Source organism: Octodon degus, unplaced genomic scaffold, assembly GCF_000260255.1.
Source record: "Octodon degus isolate 3935 unplaced genomic scaffold, OctDeg1.0 scaffold00047, whole genome shotgun sequence".
In the NCBI taxonomy this organism is placed as follows: Eukaryota; Metazoa; Chordata; class Mammalia; order Rodentia; family Octodontidae; genus Octodon; species Octodon degus.
Window position 1 is genome coordinate 1,020,442 of NW_004524623.1, and position 20,924 is coordinate 1,041,365.

General features: G+C 46.5%; 1 protein-coding gene across 2 annotated transcripts in view; it reads left to right on the plus strand.

Moving 5' to 3' along the window:
* Positions 1 to 20,021, plus strand: part of Rassf3 (Ras association domain family member 3) — a 77,103-nt gene extending 57,082 nt beyond the window's left edge. The window contains exons 2-5 of one of the 2 annotated variants that reach the window (XM_023716311.1): positions 11,667 to 11,774; positions 13,128 to 13,344; positions 15,655 to 15,764; positions 15,990 to 17,911. In XM_023716311.1, coding sequence (XP_023572079.1) covers positions 11,667 to 11,774; positions 13,128 to 13,344; positions 15,655 to 15,764; positions 15,990 to 16,019 — 465 coding nt within the window. In that variant the 3' untranslated portion in view covers positions 16,020 to 17,911. Of the gene's footprint in view, positions 1 to 11,666; positions 11,775 to 13,127; positions 13,345 to 15,654; positions 15,765 to 15,989; positions 17,912 to 19,075 lie in introns of those variants that run through there. The other variant, XM_004632128.2, reaches the window with a different exon arrangement.
* Positions 20,022 to 20,924: the final 903 nt, after the last annotated feature.

Below are 20,924 nucleotides of genomic sequence, written 5' to 3' on the forward strand. Positions count from 1 at the left end.
ATTGCTTTTTTTTTTTGGCTTCTGGAAGTCACTTGTTTACTGAATACAGCTTCAGCACAGACAGGCATGTAGGACCCTCCCTGATTGTGGTACAGAGATAGCTGTCACAGGTTTTCTCTTTTGGCTGAGTCAATCTGTGGTACTTTCTTTGATCTTTGTTTTAGAACAAGGCTGATAGAAAGATGTCTGAAGGTATCAGGACCACACCATGAAACACACATTCTTTGGCAATTCCATTTGCAGCAAGGGCCTTCTGCTATAAGAAATATGCTGTTTTAGGTTTGAAAAATGCCTGGTGTTTTGTGTGCAACTACAGGGCTAGAACGCATTTGGCCTGTGTTGCACAGGGCACCCCAGGCTTTTGGGACATCAGTGGGTAACTTTCTAGGAGGAGATGAATTTGAAAGTAGGAATCCATGATTTCTGAGTCTAGCCTAGAGAAAACACCTCTTGGTCTGATAAATTTCCCCTTCTCCACTGAGGCAAGCTGGACCCCAAACCTGGCCACATGTCAGCAGCTCCATGTGAGCGCTGTGTGACCTCTCTGGGGAGGGCTGATGGCACTGTTTACTGAGAGTCTCCACTGTGCACACAGCCACAAAATCTGTACTGTTTGCCTGCCTTGGGGGAAAGGGAAATGGCTTGTTTACTTTTGTTTTTTTAGGTGCTGGGAATTGAATGCAAGAGCCTGCTTCCTTCTGGGCAGACTGCCTCCTAGGTGTGCTTTTGAGATACACCCCCACTCCTATTTGTTTGTTTGTTTGTTTTTGTCTTTTTAAGATGGTGTCTTTCTATGCAGTTCAGGCTGGCCTTAAGCTCACTTTGTAGCCCAGGCTGGCCTCAAACTCCAAATGATCCATCTGCCTCAGCTTCTCAAGTGCTGGAATTACAGGTGTGTGCCACCACACCTGACTTTATTTTTTGAAAGAGGGCTGTGGTGCAGAATGAGAAAATGAAAAACCCAACTTTACAGAAGGAAGTAATACCCCGGACTTTACTAGGGTGTCGGCCAAGAAGAATCAGGAACCACGACTGTGTCTTGCAGCTTAAAAGGCTTGACACAGACCCTGTCATCAGTAGACACTCAGTAAATTATGAATAATGCTCGTGTTGGCATCTTGTTACAGCCGTATAAGGAACTGTTGCTTTGCCTTTTAACCAAGGCTTAGAGAGGTTAAGTAACTTGCTATTGAGCACGCAGCTAGAAGATGGTAGAGTTGTGATTGTAGACTTACTGATGTTCAAACCATAATTCACATTCCTTCCCTAGGCTAAGAGAGCAAGCGTTAAGAACATTTTAATCTTTTGAAGTCATTCCAATTGTTCTGTATTTGTTGGGGATTTTTGTTTAGAGTTCCTAAGAGCATGAGCAATTCTCATACTTTTCCCAGACTTACTGAGGTATGGTCTTGAAAAGTCTGATTTGTGACCCTGTGGAAGGGGACCACACTCAGGATTCCTCCTGCGTCTGTGAGGTAGCCTGTGGCCCTGTGGAGGAAGTTCACTAGCACACTCACAACCATGTGACCCTACTCAGGTACTGGAGCTAACCCAGCAAGCCCTCAGGGAAGCAGCCTTCAAGAGTGTCTGGGATAGAATTTCTCATGGAAGAATTCTCCCTGAGGTTTGGGGAATATTAAAAACAACAACAAACAAACATGGATATACACAGTGTTGACTTGTAACCTGCCAAGTAGATCCTCTCAGGCGTGGCATCAGCACCTCCCCGTCAGTCGCCCAGAGCAAGCCATGTATTATTCACAGGCTGCTGCGCCCCACCAGCCATTTCCTCTTTGCCCTGGCAGGGAGCCCTGTTTACGCTGCTGTGCGTGTGCCCACCACGCCCATCACACCACCGCTTAACTCTCTTCTCGTCGCCTGTGGTACCTGCTCTGGCCCCTGCCCTTCTTGTTCTTCTCCCCCTCCTTCCTGCTCGTGCAGCCTGGTGCAGGAGCTGCTCCAATGAGCACTCTACTACTCCGGGCACGAGGGATTTTTCCCTCTGTAAGCTTGAGGGCAGAGGGGTCTTCTTTAAAAAGTTTTATCCATTTGCAAGTTTTACAAGTTAGGGGTCTTTCTCTGGTTTAAACTCCAACTGAAATCGGTGTCCTGGACACCCACTCCAAGCTCCTGATTTCTCCCCAGCTGCCACAGTCCTTCCCTCACAGAAGTGGCACTTACTCGGCACTTCAAGGCAGTGCCTTCTCTGCTTCCGTCACTCATGCTCAGCCTGCGTTAGGCATAGGCAGTGCGCTCCGTGAGGTGCCGTGGCCTCTCCCTTGCAGAGTGGGGTTCTCCATGCCGAGGCAGGTACCTGGCACGTGACAGATGCCCAGGAAGGCTCTGCTAAAAGGACAGGCATGTTATATGAGTCTACTGGAAAACACAGCTTTACAGACCTTTGAGCGTTTAGCTGCTTTTTTAGGGTTTATTTTCTGGTTAATCTTTCAGTAATGGGATGTGTAGCCTGTAAGAGATCTTGGAGATTCTTTTTTATTTTTATTCATTTTTTTCTTTTCAGTGGCAGGGAGACAAGGACTCACTATGTTGTTCAGGCTGGCCTCGCACTCACAGATCCTCCTGCCTCAGCTTCCTGAGTGCTGGGATTCCAGGTGTGTGCCACCACTCCTGGTTTCTTGGAGATTCTTAGAGATTCTGTCTTTCTGAGACTGCTCCCTGCAGTTCCCTTGGTTTTTGATCTCTTGAGAAGGAAAGATAATTGCTACGTGAAAGTGTCTCATTTATCTGTATGTGGGTGATCCAGGAGAAATTTGCTCTTTTAGATTGGCTTGCTCTTTTGATCTTTAAAGCTTCCTGGACTGCCGCCTGTGATGACGTGAGGAAGCCTAGGATGGGTGCCAAGTCCAGTACCATCAGCAAGACCTGTGATCAACAGTGGACCAGCCTTTCTCATTAACCTTTCTCTTTTTTGAGGGCGGGGAGGAGGACACAGGGAATTGAACTTAGGACCTCAGGCTTGCCAGGCAGGCCTTGTTCTGCTGAGAATATTCTCAGCCCCTTTTCTTTTTGCCACTTTTCCTTTTCCCTCTTGGAATTTTCACTTCCATGAAGCTCCTAGCATAGGGTGTTACTACAGAGCTGTATGTGTGTGGTTGGTGGACCTAAATGATGAACCTTTAGAACGAGTTTGCTCTCTGTCACACCAGTGAATGCAGCACCTGATCTTTGTAGAGATCCTTTTAGGTCAGAAAGTGTTAAAAGTGATTCACTGAAGTCTCTTTATTTGAGAAGAAATGGAACAGGTTCAGAAAAATTAGCCTAGAACCCAGGTGAGTTGGTGTCAGGTTAGACATCAGAGCTCAGGCCTTACTAGACCTAATGTGCTTCCCACAAAACCCTTTTCCCTGCCCATGTCCCATCCACACTCAGACTTGGTCAGTTGCTCTTTAGCAGTCTCCCTTGCAGGATCAGTATCTGGATACAGCCAGCCAGCCGCATTGCATTGGCAAGCAGAAGCACCAGAAGCAGCGCCCAGGATTTGGAGACAGATTTATTCACGTTGATGGGCACTGGTGCTGATCAGGGTCATTCCCAGAATATCAGCCCCTTGATCTCTTATGGTCTAGGGCTTGTGTGGGATAAACAAGCGGGAAGTACTGAGAGAGGCAGCATGGCTTGTGTGTACAATGTGCATCATAATGACGAGCTACGAATCACAGGGACCAGTCCTTTCTAAGAAGCAACCGGAACTGAAACAGGGATCATTACCTGGGCAACTGAGAAACTGATGTATACTGTCTGGGGTGGGGGGCACTTTCTGTTATGTTTACCCCATCTTTTAGTTTGTCCTCCAAATCTTTGCTGGCTGTATTGTGTGTGATGTTCTGAGCCAAGGCCCAGCTAGAAGTAGATAGTGATACTAGGATGGACCCTGTCAAGCTCCACAAGATTATCTTATTACAGAATTTTTTGTAAGTTGCTTTTTAGGAACAGACATTTTAGGCCTGTCTGTTCTGTACCATTATTCTGGCAAAGTAGTGAGGAAGTTAATTTGCTCTAGAAGCGTGTTTGATGTGTTCTGGACACTCATCAAATCTTGCTCAAGTGTTTGATTGATTGTTCTATTCTCTCGGAACAGTGGCCCATAGGAAAAAAACACAGCTAGCATAGGATGGGGAAGCAGAATCTAGGTCAGTTATCAAAAACCACAGCTAGCAGGGAAGCAAGGACTGGGGTAAGCAGCTTGAACAGTCACAAAAATCAAGGGGTCTGGGTATGGAGCGAGCCTGTGGACAGTGTCCTCAGGCTTAGGTGTGCATGCATGCGTTGTCTCTTCAGAGTGACCCTTGGAGGAGCTGCCAGGAACATTTTCAGCAGATCTAAGGCTGAATTTCTGAAACTTGTAGTGGTAGTTAATATGTACTTGGGATGTATGTGTGGTGAGTTCAGGTATATTACAAATATAGCTGGTCTTTTCACTGGCTGCAAGCTGTTCCTGTAGAGTTATTTTATATTTCTGTGTAAACTATCTATATAGAGTCCATTATAATATGAGGGCAGGACCAGTGACACAGATGCTAAGGTCTGAGAGGGCTGCAGGACTGTGGGTGTCAGTGCCATAGCCTGAGCTTGCAGGACAAATGGTGGGGGCAGGTCTAGCTCTGCTCGGGGAATTCTAGGTGCACTGTATCCGGCTGGAGTTGGTATTTCAGTCAGTTGGATCCCTGGAGGGAGATTAGGCCTCTGCACCAGATTATTTTACGTTGTTGGTGGAAGGTTTCCATACAGCAGCAGGAAGCGGTTCACTTGCAGATTGTCCCTACAGGAGAATTGTGGCCCAAATAGTTTTGTCCAAAGCGACCATAGCATATCTAGTCTGTCAAACTTCATTCCTAACAGCCTTCCATCAGTAAGCAGGGTGTGCTCAGCATTTGTCAGGGGGTCATGTTTTAGAATACTACGCAGCATGTAGCACCTGGATAGTTAGGTCTCAGTCTAGGTGAGCTTGCGGGTTTTCTTGATCTAAAGGACAGTGGCTATTAGAGTGTGGAGGAAAAAGGGGGAGGCGTCCTTAGCCCTGGGCAGTCCCAGGGACTGGCAGTCTGAGTAAGTGTGCCTGAACCTCTGGAGACTGAGTCCAGGTCGGTAGGCTTTTGAATCCAGAACTGGACTCTCTCCATTTAAAGGCAAAGAAGGGTTGGCTGACAGGAGCCAGGGGAAGGCAGAAGGCAGCATTCTTTAGGTCCAGGAAGGTGTTCGTGTAGGGCGTGGGTGGCAGGAGACTGAGGCAACGTATTCAGAGGGCAGTCAATGGAATACTGGCAGCTTGGAGAGCTTGAACTGGCTTTATAGGCAGGAGAGGTATACTGTTTGATGCAGGTGGGTTGCCTTAGGACAGAGCCCAGTCACCAAAGGGGCATGAATGATAGCAAGCCCTGGAGGGAGCTCCTTGTGCAGAAGTCCTTTGACTTCTGGAAACGAGTCTCTCAAAATTGCAGAGTTAGGATTATCAGGCAGACACTACTCCTTCCGCACCCAAGTGTGAGGGAGGCTGGCCGCATCCCAGGAGAGGTCTAGGGCACTCAAGCCTGTACAGATAAAGTGCCCATCGATCTCATGGGATCCGCTTTGGCAGGATTTCTCTTCAGTGGGGGCTGCAGTGGGTGACTCCAGTGGGCGACTCCAGTAACTTTAGACACATTTATTGACCTCTAGCCTCCCTCTTTGAGGCCTGCCAGGTGGTCAGTGCACTCTTTAGTAGTAACAGAATCAGAAGGACTTGCTGACAGTTGTCCCAGGCTGACAGGTGGGCACAGGCACATAGGTGCAGAGCAGCCACCTTATGGCAGTTAAGCACAGGTGAATTAATCTAGAAGAGCAGGAGGCTGTGGTACAGAAGACAGAACTGGCGATGGTGGAATGTGAGGAGGAGGCAGGTCCGACTCGGGGTCCTTGGGCAGGACAGGATCAAGCTTTTCTGGCTTGGGCTGATTCTGAGAGCCTCTACATTGCCTTGTGGGTTTGGTTGATGACTAGGATGACTTTCTTGTTTGTATAGGACACAGGTGCAGAATCAAGGTGGGAGAGTTTTTAACCCTTATGGCAGTTGAATCCAAATGAGCTGGCTTTTTATCTCAGAATTTTCCCACTAGAAGGGGCTTATGGGAGCAACTCATGCAGAAGAGAGGCTGCATTGTTGACTGTGCAGAGATCTTGCCCAAGGTGACTAACAGCTTGTCGGGCTGATGTGTGGCTGGATGCCTGCGTGTGCTTTATGTGACAGCTGATCACTGTTGATGTGTTCAGGCCCAGAGGTGAGCTACCTCTGGGAGCAGAGTTTTCAGAACTTTAGGATTATGGTCATCTGTCTCAGGCTGATGCTGGCATCATTTTCCTCTTGGGGACAGTCCACACTGAATGTGCAGGATTAAACAAGAATGAGGCCGACTGGCTTGGTGCAGAGAGGTCCTCCCAGCTGCAAGTCTGTGCCTGGCAGAAGGGGCGAGAGTCGGGAGTCCAGCTGCCCCGGTGATGGTAGCTTCTTGACAGAGGGAACTTCTGAAGGCAGAGCATTCCATTGTCTACCAGAACACCCATAGGTTTGCCCTGGACTTTTGCAATAACCTCGGGCTCTTGGGGGGCCCAATTAGTGAGACCTCTGTCCTGTCCCCCTTCCAAGTACTAACCAGCTCCTACCGTGCTTAACTTCTAAAATCAGACAAGATAAGGCACATTCGGGGTGGTATGGCTGTAGACCACCCTATCTACTCAGGGCTCACAGTCCAATTTTCCTCAGTCAGAATGTGGAACTTAGAAGAAATTGCTGACAGCCATCTCAGGTGGGCTCTCAGACAAGCAGTTGAGTCCATCTGACAGGGATAGGTGTGTAAGCAGAAAGCCCTGGAGGGAGGGCCTCTGCTGCTATCGCAGGCAGTGGCTAGCTGGAATAGTTCGGTTGGCTGGAAGTAGAAGAGCAGAGAGTGAAGCTGTAGGTGTTGGCAGCAACTCTGGCAGCTCACGGGTGCTTCTGGGGTCTTACCAGAATCAAGCAGGCGGGCCGGTGGTTGGGCAGGAAGACAGACAGAGACAGATTGATTTGTGACCTTCTCCCTTTGGGTTCTTACGTGAGTTGCTCTAGGAGGGCGCCAGGAATACTCCTTCAGACATCTGAGGGGATTCGAGAATTCTCGAGGTTGCACCTTCCCATCAAGACCTGGAGAGGTGCTTGCTCAGTCTTTGAGGATTGTGAGCAGTGACCAAAGAGGTCAGCACGGTTGGTCTTCTGGCCAGTGCACCAGATGCAATGCAGATGGGATTTGGAGGCAGATTGATTTGTATGGACGGGCACTGATGTGGATCATTCCCAGAGTATGAGGCTCCCTGATCTCTGGTGGTCTAGGGTTCGCAGGAGTTAAGCAAACAGGAGGTACAGAGGCAGAATGCCTTGTCAGTTGGGGATTGGTTTATATAGTGTGCATCATAGTGACCAGCTATGCATCACAATGACCAGCCTTTTCTAAGAGAAAGGAGCAGTTGGATCTGGAACAAGAACTATTACGTGGGCAACTAACAAACTGATACATGGGGGGGGGGTTGTGGGAGCATTTTTTGCTACAGCATCTGTATTTAATATATGCACATTTTTCTTAACATTATTCCCTTAACAATACAGTGTAACAATTACATATCCTTAGCATGTACATTGTATTAGACATTATAAATAATTTAGAAATGATTTATTTATGCCTTTATTTTGGAAAATTGTTTTTTAAATATTTTTATTGAGAACCAAATAGCAATGAGACAGGTTCACAACCAATTACTAGCGCATTTTCAATAATTAATATATTACGTATTGTCTTAGTGGTTATTCATTGTATAAGATGCAGACCTGATATTCTGTCTCAAACACTATTAGAACAAACCTCTCTCTTCATTGAATTAAGAGAATAGAGCTGTATATTCTAACTATTTTAAGTATGCAGATACAAAATGGTCTTTCATTTGTATCCCCCCTTTTTTGTTAGTTTTGTCAGAAAAGGGCATTCCATTGTCGTTGTAGGTACATGAATTCAGCAAAATATCCCACTATAGTCCAGTAATTCATAATAGTAGTGGGTTTTCTGTAAGACTGTCAGTGTCCGAAGTTGTTGACTTGAGCCTTTTACAGCTCATCATATTAATATGGCTTTACTTAGAAATGATTTAAACTGGATCATGTGCATAGATTATATACAGTGTAACATTTTATGGGGCTAGGAAGCTAGTTCAGGGGCACAGGGCCAGCACCTGCCTGGCAAGCACAAGATCCTGAGTTTGATTCCTGGTACCAGAAAAAGATTTATTTTTATGTAAGGGACTTGAGCATTGAAGAGTTGTGGTACCCATTGGGAGTCCTGGAACCAGTACTCTGCAGTTACTGAGGAATAGCTGGTGAACTAATACCTAAGAGTGAATGTTGATACTGAGGCAGAAAAGTCATGAGTTGGAAGCCTGGGTGGTCAGTTTAGGGAGACTTTGTCTCAAAATGAAAATAAAAAGAGCTGGGGATGACGCTCAGTAGGTAGAGCGCTCCTGAGTTCGATTTCCAGTTGGGGGAGAGGGGAAGCAGAGAAGAAGGCCGCCTCATTTATTTTTCCAGTGATAGCTGGTGGCCAGCTAACTGTGAACCAGAAAGAGGAGAGCAAGCAGAGATGTGATACATGTTTTGAATTTCCTTTAGAGCATCACTGAAGCGAGAGTTTGAAGTTATTGTAATCTACGGCTTCTTCTCCCTAACCAGTAACACCAAAAATAGGATTGCTCTGGGGTTTTCTGTTGGCCAAGGGAATGCTTTCAAGGGGCTTGGAGGCCTGTCCCAAGGCTGGGACACGGGCACGTTATCTGCTGTCATTCTCTGCCATGTGCAGATACCCTGACCCATCAGACCTGTCTGGGACAGTCACGCCCTCTTTCGATTTTAGGGTCTGAAGTCAAAGAACTTGAGACTAGAGCGGCTCAGGAGCCATTTCATACTCTATGTGGCGCTCCTGCAGCTCTGTATGGCCCTTGCTGGTATATTCCTAACAGCAGCGCACAGTGAGCAGGTGAGAACAAGCTGTGAGGATGGTAGGCTAGGTCAGGCTGAAGGAGGTGTAGCGTCATCTTCTCTTACACTGGAACATTTTCGGGTCCTTTTCTAAGTCACTACATAGGTTTCAATCTGATGATGCAGACAGTAACTTTGCAAATGTTTACTCGCATCAGCTGCTGGGGTGGCGCAAGGGAGGCTGAGAAGAGGCAGTGTGAGGCCAGCCTCGCTACACAGTGAACCGTGTGTGCAGAAACTAAACAAAACTCCCAAATGTTTGCCCACACAATCTTTTTTAAAAGAATGTTTTAAATTAAGTTTTAAAAAGTTGTTTGTTGCTACACTTTAGGTATACATGGAAGGCCACATTCATCCTGGGGAATTTGTACCTGTATGTTTTTTTCCCCCTTCCCCTTTTTAGCCCTTCTTCACCTCATTTACAACAGCATTGTTTCCATTTTTTCCCCTTAATCCCCCCCTTCCTGCTGAACCTTTTCTTCCTGTTTCATACCATCTACTATTCATTTTGGTGCTTATTTGTACTTTCAGTTTCTCACGCCAGAGAATCAGTGTGACAGTTACACGCGCCACACCAGCATCTTGAAGTCTTGCTCAGTTTATTAGAAACAACATAGAGGACTTGAATTAAAATAGGGCATGATCTGGTGACCAGTGAGGGTGTCCTTGAGCAAGCTGCTTGACCCCCTGTACATCTCTTCTTTTTTGTAACATGGGGTTGCTAATTTGCTCATTTGAGAGGAGTTTTGAGATCGGCCATGTGCAATTGTGAGAAGTCTCAGTACGTGGCTGGAGTCGGCCCGCATTGGGGGCTCTGGGGTAGGCCTCAGGAAAGTTCTGTGTCTTCCACTGAGCAGCTGAATTTCCTTTGGCGGCTTACTTTACTGCCTAGAAATTGATCTCATCGGGAAACTTCAGTTAGTGCCTACCTCATGGATTGTTTAAAGAGTTAAACAATGCAAGCTGGGTGCCTTGTATATATAACTGTTGTCAGTATCCCAAAATGCTAAGTTTGGCCATTTGTGATCACATGGGGGTGCTTCATAATATTATCATGCACTGTTGAGCTCTTTAGACCTTTTTTTTTTTTTTTTTGCTACTGGGAATCCAAATTAGGGCCTCACTTGCCAGGCAGGTGCTGTGCCACTGAGCTATATCCCCTGCCTAGAGGATATATATTTTTTTTTTTAGAGGATAATTTTTTAATGAGGTCTTCATAGTTGTGAGGCAATTTAACCAGTATTCTTTTCCCTCTAGGGTGTGGGGAGGCCCAAGTAGGGTGAGACTGGAGAGGTGGTAAGAATGCTTGATAGAGGAAGTCTGGCTACTTGTGTCTTGGCGTAGGGGTTTCTGGGGAAGCTCCATTACCCTCTAGTACTTGGTTTTAGTTTAAGAGGTCATTGATTAGTGCTCTTAATTCTTTTTCTTTTTTGTTTTGGCAGAACCGGGAATTGAACTCAGGCCCTTGTGCTTGCCAGGGAAGCTTTTATTCTACTGAGCCATCTCCCCGGCCCCCTAGTGCCCTCAGTTCTTACTAAGTACTGTATTTTTGGCTGATACAGTAAAGCTATAAATACTATTCTGTTAATACAATTTACTGAAGGGAGGCTTTTGGTGTGTACCTTCATGGTTTAAAGTAAGAGAGGCGCATGGTATCATACACCTGTGATCCCAGCATTCAGGAGACTGAGGCAGGAAGTTCACCTGAAGTATATAACAAGACCCACCTCAAAAAGGGGGGGGGGCACGATGGCTCAGTGGTCTAAAGCACCTACTTGGAACAAGCTTGGCAAAGCACAGGGACCACAGTTCAATCCCCCAGCACCACATGCCAGCCAGCCCCGCCCCCTAGTGGGCTGAGCTGGCCACACACACACACACACACACACACACAAATAATAATAATAATAAATTAAAAAAAAAAAAAGGGAAGGGCAGTCAGATAACTCAGCGGATTAAAGCACCTGCTGAGGCAGTTGCAGAGACCAGGATTCCTTCCTGGCGTGCCCTGATGACTCTGCCCCCGGGGCATGCTGAGAGGGCTACTGAGACTGGGTATGGTGGTGGCGTGTACCTGTAATCCCAGCACTTGGGAGGCTGAAAACAGGAGGATCATTATGAGTCAGATCTGTGTAGTGAGACCCTGTAGACCCTGTACTAAATATATTAAAAAAAAAGAAAAGCTAAATAGACATGGCCAATCTAGGAGGTGGTCTGGGGGAAAGGGTTGTTTTTATAGAAGTGACACTTAGCCATTACAGTGTTTCAAAATAACACACTAAAAGTATTGCTTTTAGCTGCTGACAAATTAATTTTAATTAATTTATGCTGTAGAAAGACTGTCGTCTGAGAAATTTACTATAGCATTGTAAGTTGGTGGATGATTTTTTTTCCCCCGGAACCGGGGATTGAACTCAGGCCTCTTCACTTGCCAGGGAAGCCCTTATTCTACTGAGCCATTTCCCCGGCCCTATGATGGATGATTATAGAGAAAGACTGTGTATGTGTGTATTTCAAGATAAAGTGTACCTCTTGTGTGGAATGCAAAAAGAATCCTGGTTGATCTGAATTTTTTTCCTGTGATCATTCGTGTGTGACACAACTTGTTTTCTTCTAGGATGTGGAGAAAGAGAAGGAGACTCACACTTACCTCAGCAAAGAGGAAATCAAGGAGAAAGTTCACAAGTACAATTTAGCTGTCACAGACAAGTTAAAGATGACCTTGGTAAGAGCCCTTAATAGTGTTTAGGTTGGCGTCCTTCAAAAGACGAACAGAAGTTGTTGAATACCCATCAAAAGGCCGATATAAGTTGTTGATGATATAATCTGTATATTTTATAGCGTCTGAATAACATTTGTAGAAGTTTAATGGCTAAGATATGCAGAGCAGGAAAATAGAGTATTTCTGCAGCTTTCAAGTTCAACCTGTCCTAAAGTAGCTTTGGAACCCTAACCCTAACCCTAACCCTTTAAAAAAAAAAAAAAAGCTTTGTTTTAAAATTTGAAATTAGGTTAGCTTTAAAAAAATGAAACACATTGATTTTTTTTTAAAAAAAGATTTTACAACTCTTCCTCCTGAATGGATTTTTTATTTCCTGACAACTCAGATTCTAATAAGATCTCAGATAATTCCTATCTCTTATATCAAGTAAGTATGGCAGTATCAAGGTGGTGAGTGCAGGTGTAGGAGGGCGGGGGTCAGGGCTCGGTGACAGGGACACCAAGCAGACAGCAGAGCTGGTAGCTGAACCAGCAGCTGTGCCCACCTGGTTGGTGTCCTTCCAAAGCTGCTGCCATCCCTTGGCGTTCCTTTCCAGGACCTGTGGGTCCTGCGAGCTGACAGAGCCTGGGAAAGGACTTAGTTTAATAAAACATGCCAACAGTCTTTTTCTAAATAAAGACAAGAGCACTACTACTGTTTTGGTAACCAACAAATAGTGATTATACCATAAATTAAGACAAGTATTTGTCATATCTGTAGTTCATATAGTTTTTAAAAAATTGGTGTTTATATATTATGTACAGGTACAGATTCCCTGTGATGAATATGATCATTATGTATGGCAAATACGTACTAAGAAAAATAAATGTAAACAGCATTGCTGCTTAGGATGCTTGAAACGGACCCCACGTGAACGTAGCAGGATTGGGCTAGCGCACCTGTCCAAGGAGCCACTTGGAATAAAAGCACCGTTTTCTCATTGTCCCCTCATTGTTGACTTAAATCTTTGAGTCCTGGCTGTGGCCTTTCTGTTTTTAAGTTATTGGTTGAGGGTGTGTTTTCTGTGCGCACGAGCCTGGGCCTACCCCCAAGCCTTCCTGCAGTGTCAGTTTGGCCAGCTGGGCTACAACCCCACGAATGGGCGCAAGCCACATCTGCCCTGCAGACCTGACCCCCGGAAGCGCTTCGCTGTCGCTGCTGTGTTAGCCTCATTCTAGGGACACTCGCTCAGGGCAACCTTCAGTGCGGCTTTCCGAGATGAGCCAGAGCAAGAGGGGCTCACTTCCTGATGCCCTGGAGCCTTCTTTCCCTAAAGTACCCCTCGCCAACTAAGTGTGCATTTTCTTGCCTTTTCAGAATTCAAATGGGATTTACACTGGCTTCATTAAAGTGCAGATGGAACTCTGCAAACCTCCGCAGACGTCTCCCAGTAGCAGTGGCTGTATGAACACACTGCACATCAGCAGCACGAACACTGTCGGGGAGGTCATTGAGGCTCTGCTTAAGAAATTTCTCGTGACAGAGAGTCCTGCCAAGTTTGCACTTTATAAGCGCTGTCACAGGGAAGACCAAGGTAAGCTCCTGTGCTCACTGTGAGAGGGTCTCTGTGTCTGTTTTCTGTCTGTATTCGCAGAGGGAAGACTGATAGGTGTGTCTGTGTCACCATATGTCAGGCCCAGGGACGCATTTAGAAGGCCACGGTGATTGTGGCCGGCACTTGGCATTTCCTGGCTGTCCATGATCCGAGGCGCTTAGAGGCATCTGTGTGCTGAGCGCTTATGCAGGCTTTGGTGATGTACACAGGGCAGATTCAGTCTGGAGCAGGGGGAAGGCCTTTGGCTTCAGTGCCCTTTAGGAGATTAAAGAATACTTTTGCCCAGGCAGATTGGTACATTCCTGTAATCCTAGCTGCTTGGGAGACTGAGGCAGGAGGATTGCAAGTTCAAGGTGAGCCTTCACAACTTAGACCCTGTCTCAGAAGAAAATAGGGGTTCAGATGTAGCTTATCACTAGAGTACATGTCTAGCATGCACCAGGCTCTGGGTTCAGTCCCTAATATTGCAAAAACAACTAAGAAACTTTGGTGACATTCTCAGTAGCACCTTTAACTTTCCATGTCCACCTGCACATACAGTGGCTGGCCAGACTTGGTCTTTGGGGCTTTGCCGATGAGCAGGCGTGTGTAGCACAGTGTCTTCCAGAACACTGCCCTAAATGACTCCACCCTGTCTCTGTAGCTGTCTTGCTGGGCATTGTACTGGGACACTTGGTATCCTGCCTCCGAGAAGCACATAGGGACGAATGGATGCTGTGTTCTGATCTAGGGTGGGTCTGTCTGAACTTCGTACCTACGCTGAGTGGAGAGAAGGAGTATTAAGCCACTACAGGAACTGAGGGAGATATTCAGGCTGTGGAGCAGAAATTGATATTGTGAACATCAGTGGTTTCATGATTCGCTATATGCTAATTTGGAAATGCTGTGTATGAGTAATAAACTGTTTAAGCTTTTTTTAGTTTTTCTGGGTAAAGACTGAAGTAGCTCTAAAGAAAACTCACCATGACATGTTAGTAATGTCCTTCAGTCGCACAGGACTAAGCACAGCCAGCTGCCGAGTGTGCACGCTTTATTTGTTGAACTCTTGCCCTGGGGCTGGGCTGTGCATAGCACAAAGAAAAACTTGTCAGGGTTCCTATGCGCCAGAGCTGCAGGCTTAGCAGCCCCAGTCTGTGTGCGTCACAAGGAAGTGGATCTGCCTTGCAGTCACATCCGGAAGGGGCCACAGCATCCACAGAAGCTCTGGTGAATTTTAAAATATATATATATTTTTAAAGAGGAAGAAAACCGCACAAAATTTCAAAACAAGGTAATAGGAACCTAACAGTGGTTAATTCACTGTGTATTGTTATCTTTAAATTAGTTGCCCAAAGTACAAGATACAGACATTTAATTGTCCAAACAATATTAGTACAAATTGGGTGACATTTCTGCCTTGCCAGCTGTGCAGGTTCACCTAGACTTGAGCTGGACAATCTGAAATGATAGCGCCCTGCTGACCTGTTACAGTTGTACAAAACTTTGTGTGTGTGTGTGTGGGGGGGCACCTACAGCTGTGCTTCAAGCCCCCGGAGCCCAAGGCCTTCACACTGAGCCACATCCTCAGGCCTGTTTGTTTATTTTATTTTGAGACAAGGTCTCACTAAATTGCAGATTAAAATTGCAGCCTCCTTGCTTCACTCACCCAGAGTGCTTGTTACAGTTGTGCTTTGTTTAGAGCTTTGAATTCATGTTCTTCCAGTATATTTTCATTGTTCTGAAAGTTGGAAGTTGTATTTTTATTTTTTTGAGACAGGATCTCATTGTGTAGTTGAGGCTGGTCTTGAATTTACAGCAATCTTCCTGCCTCAGCCTCCTGAGTGGGTTTTACAGCCAGTGCCAACATACCTGGCTGAGTTTGAACTATTAAAAAATAGTTTATTTAAAAAAACAATTTCGATTTTTTTGCGGGCGGGGGCAGGGTCTTGCTATGTAATAGTTTAAGCTGGTCTTGCATTCACTATGTGGTCCAGGTTAGCCTCAAACTTGCAGTGGTCCTCCTGCCTCAGCCTCCTGAGTTCTGGGATATGGGTGTTTCACACCCAACTTTCAAATGTTTTGTGACTAACACCCATTTAAATTATTCTTGGACATTACTTCCTCCTTGGTCAAGGCACAAGACATAGTTTGTATTGAGCAGACAGAATGGAAGTGGAAAGGTTTTGTTCCACTTTGGGCCGTTGGTACCAAGATGAGGGTGGCGACTGAGTGAGTGGCCAGAGGAGTGGTAGTGATGGTTGACTGTCCCGGGATGAGGACATCTGTCTGTAACCTGCTGTTTCCTTACAGTCTACGCCTGCAAGCTCTCAGACCAAGAGCATCCTCTTTACCTGCGCTTGGTGGCAGGGCCCAGAACCGACACACTGAGCTTTGTTCTTCGAGAACATGAAATTGGAGAGGTAAGTGATTCTCCGGATGGATTTACGCGGCGTGGCGCAGCTGACCTTGTTTTGTTGCTGTAGTCTAGAGACTTGACCAGGCGAGGGAAGTGGGATGAGGGAAGAGCAAGAGGCTTGGAGTTGTGCAGAATGAGCCCGGAGTTAACTTAGAGTATAATTTCCTCACATTGGTTTGTAGGTTTTAGAAGTGGGAGAAAATAACAAATTGTATTTATCTCCACCCAGAGTCATTTTTCTCCAGCTGGCACCAGATGACTCTAACAACACTTTGAAAGTTGACACTCTCCATATGTCTGCTACTAAGAAAAGTCTCCAGGCTAATTTGGTTCTGAAGGGAAATAAAAGGAAATCTGATCTTTTTACCACCATTTAACTTTCTAGAGTCTTTGTGTTTTTTGTTTTTTTTCCTCTGTCAGATGATTAAAAAATTATGTTTACATATGCATTGTTTGCCATTTTCTCTCCTGGGAAGATTGTATTCAGGCCAGCTTCGTGGAAGAAAACAGCTCTTTGGATTGTCCTTTAGATCCAGTGTCAACTTTTTTTTTCCCCCAGTGTCAATTTTAAATGACACCTAAGCACATCTCTCAGGCTAGGAGGTGGTGTGAAGTGAGAATAGGGTTTTCAAGTTTAAAGTTAGAAACCAGGACTCCAACAGTCTGCAGGTGAGACAGGAGGATTGCCTTGGGTTTGAACTACAGGGCCAGACCCCATTTCAAAAAAATAGAAAAGGAAATAAATCAGGGCTCTGCGTCTGGCTGGCTGTTAGCTTGGGATCATGACTGAGTGAGTCCTCTAACCTTCAGCCGTGTGTTTAAGAGCTGTAAAAAGTGGACTGACTGTGGCTTTTAGTTACCCATGAGGATGCACCTAAACCTGGTGAATGGTATGTCTACCTGTATGTGAGAGTTCAGGGAATCCTAGGAGACAGTTGGGAAGCTTTGTAAGAAATTTGGGCTCCAATTTGAGGAGAAGGTGGGGTACAGAAGTCTCACTGGGTTTTGAAGTTGGCAGCATCCCCTCTGAGAACCCTGCACTGGCCGAGTTAGCCAGCCTTTTGCAGGTTTTATTCCCTTGTACTGGACCTCTAGCATTTCCCATAATGGGTGTGATTACAGCAGCCTTGTGCGAGGAACTAGTTTTTGTTTTTTGGATTGGGGACCAAACTCAGGCAGGCACATATGCCACTGAGCCACATCCCTAGCCTGGACTAGTCTTGAAGTTAGCATTTTGCTTTAGTGTTTGGGAGTGCTTTATTGGCTCTTTGGGCTCTTGATTCTTGCTTGGTTCCTGAAACCTAAATGAGGGAGTAAACTTGCATAGCTGCTAGGGCTGGGCTGGAAGCAGAAGGGTTTTTTGGTTTTTGGTATTGGGACTTGAACTCAGGACCTTGCACTTGCCAGACAGGTCTTGTGCCGCTGAGCTATACCCCTGGCCCATGAAAAGGTGTTTTTTAATGTCTGCAGCTTGAAACCCTTGTGAAAATTTGTGACAGGATTTCCTCAAGTAGAAAGTCATGCTCTTGTCCGTGCTTCTCATTTGCTGTAACAACCTGCTGCAGCTCGCCTCCGAGAAGCTCCTGTTGCTTGTTCCTCCCGCTGGTGTTTTCACTGTCCTCTTCATGCATTTTTATCCGGCTGTCCGGAGTTTTTCTCCGCATCACTGGACAGCCCTCCTGGCCTTGGCAGTGGCCCTCCCAGCCCCTGACTCTTGGGAGACTGGAGGATGTCGGATCCGCTCCTTGACCAAGTTGTAAAAGATGAATAGGTGCTGTTAGGGAAACAGAATCACAAGCCTCAAGGGTGAGAGACAGGTCCCGAACAGCCACAGCCGCAGGGGAGGTGAGGCGCAGGGGAGGGCACTGCCAAAGACAGTCTTGGCCATAACTGCGTGCGCGCCTCTCCTGCCCTCTCCCACCCTCTTTCCATGCTGCGTAATGGTGCGCATGAATGTCCTGGCTGATGCTCTCAAGGGCATCAACAATGCTGAAAAGAGGCAAATGCCAGGCCCTCATTAGGCCGCGCTCCAAAGTCATTGTCCAGTTTCTGTAATGATGAAGCATGGTTACATTGGTGAATTTGAAATAATTGATGATCACAAGGCTGCGAAAATTGTTGTCAACCTCACAGGCAGGTTAAACAGGTGTGGTTTGACGTACAGCTGAAAGACCTGGAAAAATGGCGGAACAACCTGCTCCCATCTCATCAGTTTGGTTTCACCATATTGACAGCCTCAGCTGGCATCATGGATCATGAAGAAGTGCGATGAAAACACACAGGAGGAAAAATCCTGGGATTCTTTTTCTAAGGATGTGAAATAAACAAAATGCCTCAGGAAAAAAAAAATTAGGTTGTGGCGGGCATGCTGGTGCCCATCTGTAATCCCAACATTTGGGGGGATGAGGCAGGAGGATCACTGCAAGTTTGAGACCAGTCTGAGCTGCATAAAGCCCTGCTTCAAAAAAAGAAAATAAATGAATACAATAAGTTAGTTGTGATCAGAAAGATGAGTGCCCAGTGAGAGTTTCTAATAAACTTAATCCTGGCTGGGATGGGACAGAAGGAAGCCCTGGAGGCCTTAGAAAAGTGGCATTTAAGCTGAGAGCTTGCTGGGCAAGATGGAGCAGGGAACCTGTGCCGAGTCGCTGGGGAGATGGTGCTGGAGAGGCCTGAATCTGTCCCACTGAACCTGAAGAGCCAAGAGGAGCCAGCAAAGTGCTTAGCAGGACACAGCCATGACTGACTGGCTACAGTTGAGAGTGGAGTAAGGAGGGCTGGGGAAGTAGCCCAGTGGCGACGGGCTAGCCTTGCCTGTGGAGGCCATCTGAGGGCTACAGGGTAGGTGTTGGAAGCCAGCACAAGGGGGCAGTAGAGATAGACAAGGCTCGTGCGTCTGAAAACTACCTGGGGGTGGGGCATAGGTTGCTTGTGGGAGATGACAAGGATAGTGATTGCAGAAACAACTCCAAGTTAAGCTGCAGGGAGTTGTTTCTTAAATTTTGGGGGCTTAGATCAGGTGAGGAAAGAGGGAAGTGCCTGGAGGACAGTGTGTAATGGACACAGGTGTGTGGAGGGCTTTGGCCGTGAGCTCAGAGTTGGAGAATGGACCAGGAAGGGCAATGAGGGCATTTGGGGTGAGCCAAGGAGGGCGTGGGGGTGCAGGTGATGCTTCGTCTTGTGCTGCGCTCCACAGCTCTGTCCTGAAGGGCTTGAAGTGGAGGTCAGCCACACCTGCTTACTCCTGGGGGCAGCATTCCTAAGTCTTGACTCTGAGTTAACACCTGGCCTTTTCTTTCCTGCATTATTGCACAGTGGGAAGCTTTCAGCCTTCCAGAACTGCAGAATTTCTTGCGCATCTTGGACAAGGAGGAAGATGAGCAGCTGCAGAACCTGAAAAGGCGCTACACAGCCTACAGACATAAGCTGGAAGAAGCCCTGGGTGAGGCGCGGAAGCCCGGCTAAAGTACCGCTGCCCTGCCTGGAAGGCATGGCTCAGGACCGCTGTACGGAGGAGCAGCAAGTGCCTTTCTGCTCAGAGAGCTGTCTTCTTGCCCCAGCTCTAGGGTCATCCTTTCTATCTCTAGATTTAGTTTCCAGCCCCTGGCCACAGGTATCCTGCACCTGCGTCCCTCGTGAGGGGCCCTGCAAGCTTGTTCTGTTACAGCACCACGGTGTTACCTCTTGCAAGCTGTGAACCTGCAACCATCAGGAGTGTCCTAGACTAGTTGGAAGCATGAACTCTGGGTTGATTTTTCTTTATTTTCTTCTATTTATTGTAATTATGTGATGTTAAGCTGAAGGATGTGCAAACAAGTTTTTTAAAACTTAACAAGAAATCTCGCTGAATACTTGTTTTATGTGGAAACTACCAATTCAGTTTTTGTTTTCTGTCAGAGGGAACCATCTATGGGAACTGAAGGGCAGAGAGTTCTAGGGACTATGGGGAATTTAGGGAGGATGTTCGAGGGGTTTGATTAAAGAAAGTGACGAGCAAGTGTAGAAGGCTGTGTGGAAGTGAAAGCTCTGAGGGCCACTGAGGAAGGTGGTGAGGCTGGTGCCGTAGCAGGAGTGTGTGGCTTGAAAACAGGGTCAAAGCAGTGAGGTGTTAAGGTGTTCTAGGATTGTTTGATCTCTTGTTGGACATAGTGTGGAGATGGAGCCAAAGAAGTAAGAGCTAAAGTCAAGAGAGCGACCCAGGAACAGTGCAGCTGCCAGGAGAGCCAGCAGGTGGAGGTGGGCTTCATACCACGGGATCTGCCCCCACTCCATGTCCTATCCGCTTCTGCCCTCTTGGAGTGGAAGGTTTACTGCTGTAGCAGCTCTGGGTAGTGGGACCTGATCCTTGGCTGACTCCTTTTAAATTGCATGGGTTTCCTTGCAGAGATTGTTTAACAAGTCGAAAATGAGTTTAGGGTAGGGCAGCTGTTTTCTTATTGTTAGCTAGGAAGTTTGTCAAATACAGAGCTCACAGCAAATTTGTGACAATCACTCTGTTATTGTACCCTTGCTTATCCTTCCCTTTTTCTTTCCCTTCTCCCTTCTCTTTCCTTACCTCTTTCTCCCTCTCCTTCTCCCTCTCCCTTTCAAAGTTAGGTCTGTTCTCACATAATGTAGAACAGGATTTGAAATACTCAGTACTCCCTCAGCACCCTTAGTTCCAAAGGACTTCACTGCAGGTAGTGGTCCCAAAGGAGGAGGGAAGTCCACACCTGCTGACCACGCGAGGATTCCTTGTGGACCTCTTTACGAAAGTGCGTCTTCCTTGCAACCAAAGAAGTGCATGTGCAATAAAAAGCCTTTCTTTGAAACAGGTGAAATAAACCTCATTTTCTGTAGTGACTTACAAGCCGGAACATGGAAGGAGAGGTGTTCTGTGGTTCCAGAGGGGCCTTACACTCAGTCTGTTTTTAGTGTAGGTTTGTTTGTTTATAAATTCCCAAGGAATTGTTAACACTTTGGTGACACCTAATGGATTCATTGTGAAATTCCAAGGTGCTTTGGTTCTTTGCTTAAGTGAACTGTGCCTTTTGCATTTCTGTCTCCTCTGGGTGGCTTTTCCTGACTTTTCAGAGAATACCCACCTTGCTGGAGGCAGACCTAAGTGTTGGTCGTGCTGTGCGGCACAAGCTACCAAGGCAATCAGATCTTCCCAGGCGGCTAA